At 29.0% G+C, this 1,456-nt stretch overlaps 1 protein-coding gene across 1 annotated transcript; it reads left to right on the plus strand.

The window, feature by feature from the left end:
* Nucleotides 588-902, plus strand: LOC107616273 (putative lipid-transfer protein DIR1). The gene has a single exon (XM_016318250.1). The coding sequence runs from the start codon at nt 588-590 to the stop codon at nt 900-902; it is 315 nt and encodes a 104-aa protein (XP_016173736.1).

Consider the following 1,456-nt stretch of genomic DNA (forward strand, 5'->3'; position numbering starts at 1 on the left):
AAAAATATAAATCAAAATATAAGATGAAAAAGTTAATGCAAATTAAGACAAAATCAATTCATTTATTTTAGTCGAATCAAATAATTAATATAATTGATTAGTTATAGTTAATATGATCAAACAAAATATTGATAAATTGATATTTATCTCAATTAAATAAATAAATAATTAATTATATAACATCTTTAAAATTATTAGTCAAAATACGTAAGATGAAAAATTAAAACAAATTAAAACAAAATCAATTTATTTATTTCAATCGAATAAGATAATTAATGTAATTAATTAATTATAATTGATATAGTAAAATAAATATTGAATAATTTAATATTTATCTCAGTTGAATTAAATAATTAATTAATACATTTAAATGAATGAAATAAAATAAATAAAAAATACCTTCCATAAGAGATATTCACCAAGTTTAGAGATACACAATAATGAAATGTGTGGAAAGCAATCTAAAAAACAAGGGTGGTTTTAGGTGATGCATTGAATTATGCGGCTATATAAGTGCAAAGCAGGAAGCAGTGTTTGACATACAGACTTGAAAGTTCAAAGTGAAAGAAGAAGAAGAATTGAAAAGGATGGGTTCAAAATCATCATGGTCAATGGTGGCACTAGCAATAATGGCATTAAGTGTGGTTGCAATGCTTGATGGTTGCATGGCGCAATCGTTCTGCAACACGTCACTTCCAGAGTTGTTCAAGTGCAAGCCGGCCGTGACGCCGCCAAATCCTCAGCCGCCGACGCAAGAGTGCTGCGCGGTGGTGGCAAAGGCGGACCTAAAATGCCTTTGCGGATTAAAGAATAGTCCCTTGGTGCCAACTTTGGGGATCGATCTAAACCTCGCCTTTCAGCTCCCTGCAAAGTGTAACCTTTCTCTCCCTCCGCAATGTTAATGCTATAAAGAATTCAAGATCACTATACTACCAAATCTACCTCCTGTCTGTAAACACAAACTACTCAATAATCAATAATATAGTAATAAGTAATAACAATGGATTATTGCTTTCTGTTAACTCCCTTCTCACCCTCAACTCCCCCCTTCCTTTTCTTTTCTCCGTTTTTTTTTATCCTATTGTCAAAATTCCAATTTTAGTTAGGTTTAATAAGAGTATTTAGATTCGTGTTTGAGAAAAAAAATTACCATCAAATCGATTAAATATTAATTGATTTTGGTAATTGGTTCGAATTAAGACTTTTTGAGTAGATTAACTCTGAATTCAAATCAATTAAAGTCTAGTTTAATTGGGTCAAAAAATTTGATTATATTCTATTACCCATCAAATCTAAAATTAATATAATCAATCTATATTGATTTTAGTAAAAAAAAATTGAATTATCTGTACCTGTAAACATCACAAAACTTTAAAATAGTATTTATTTAGCATTCATATGCACTAAAAATATGAACACAGTAACAAAGTGTATGTCATCTATCTATAAACTTAAC

Source organism: Arachis ipaensis, chromosome B09, assembly GCF_000816755.2.
Source record: "Arachis ipaensis cultivar K30076 chromosome B09, Araip1.1, whole genome shotgun sequence".
Classification (NCBI taxonomy): Eukaryota; Viridiplantae; Streptophyta; class Magnoliopsida; order Fabales; family Fabaceae; genus Arachis; species Arachis ipaensis.

What these genes read in the sequence shown, in the direction of transcription:
- LOC107616273 (XM_016318250.1), top strand. Translation starts at nt 588, where the DNA reads ATGGGTTCAAAATCATCATGGTCAATGGTGGCACTAGCAATAATGGCA.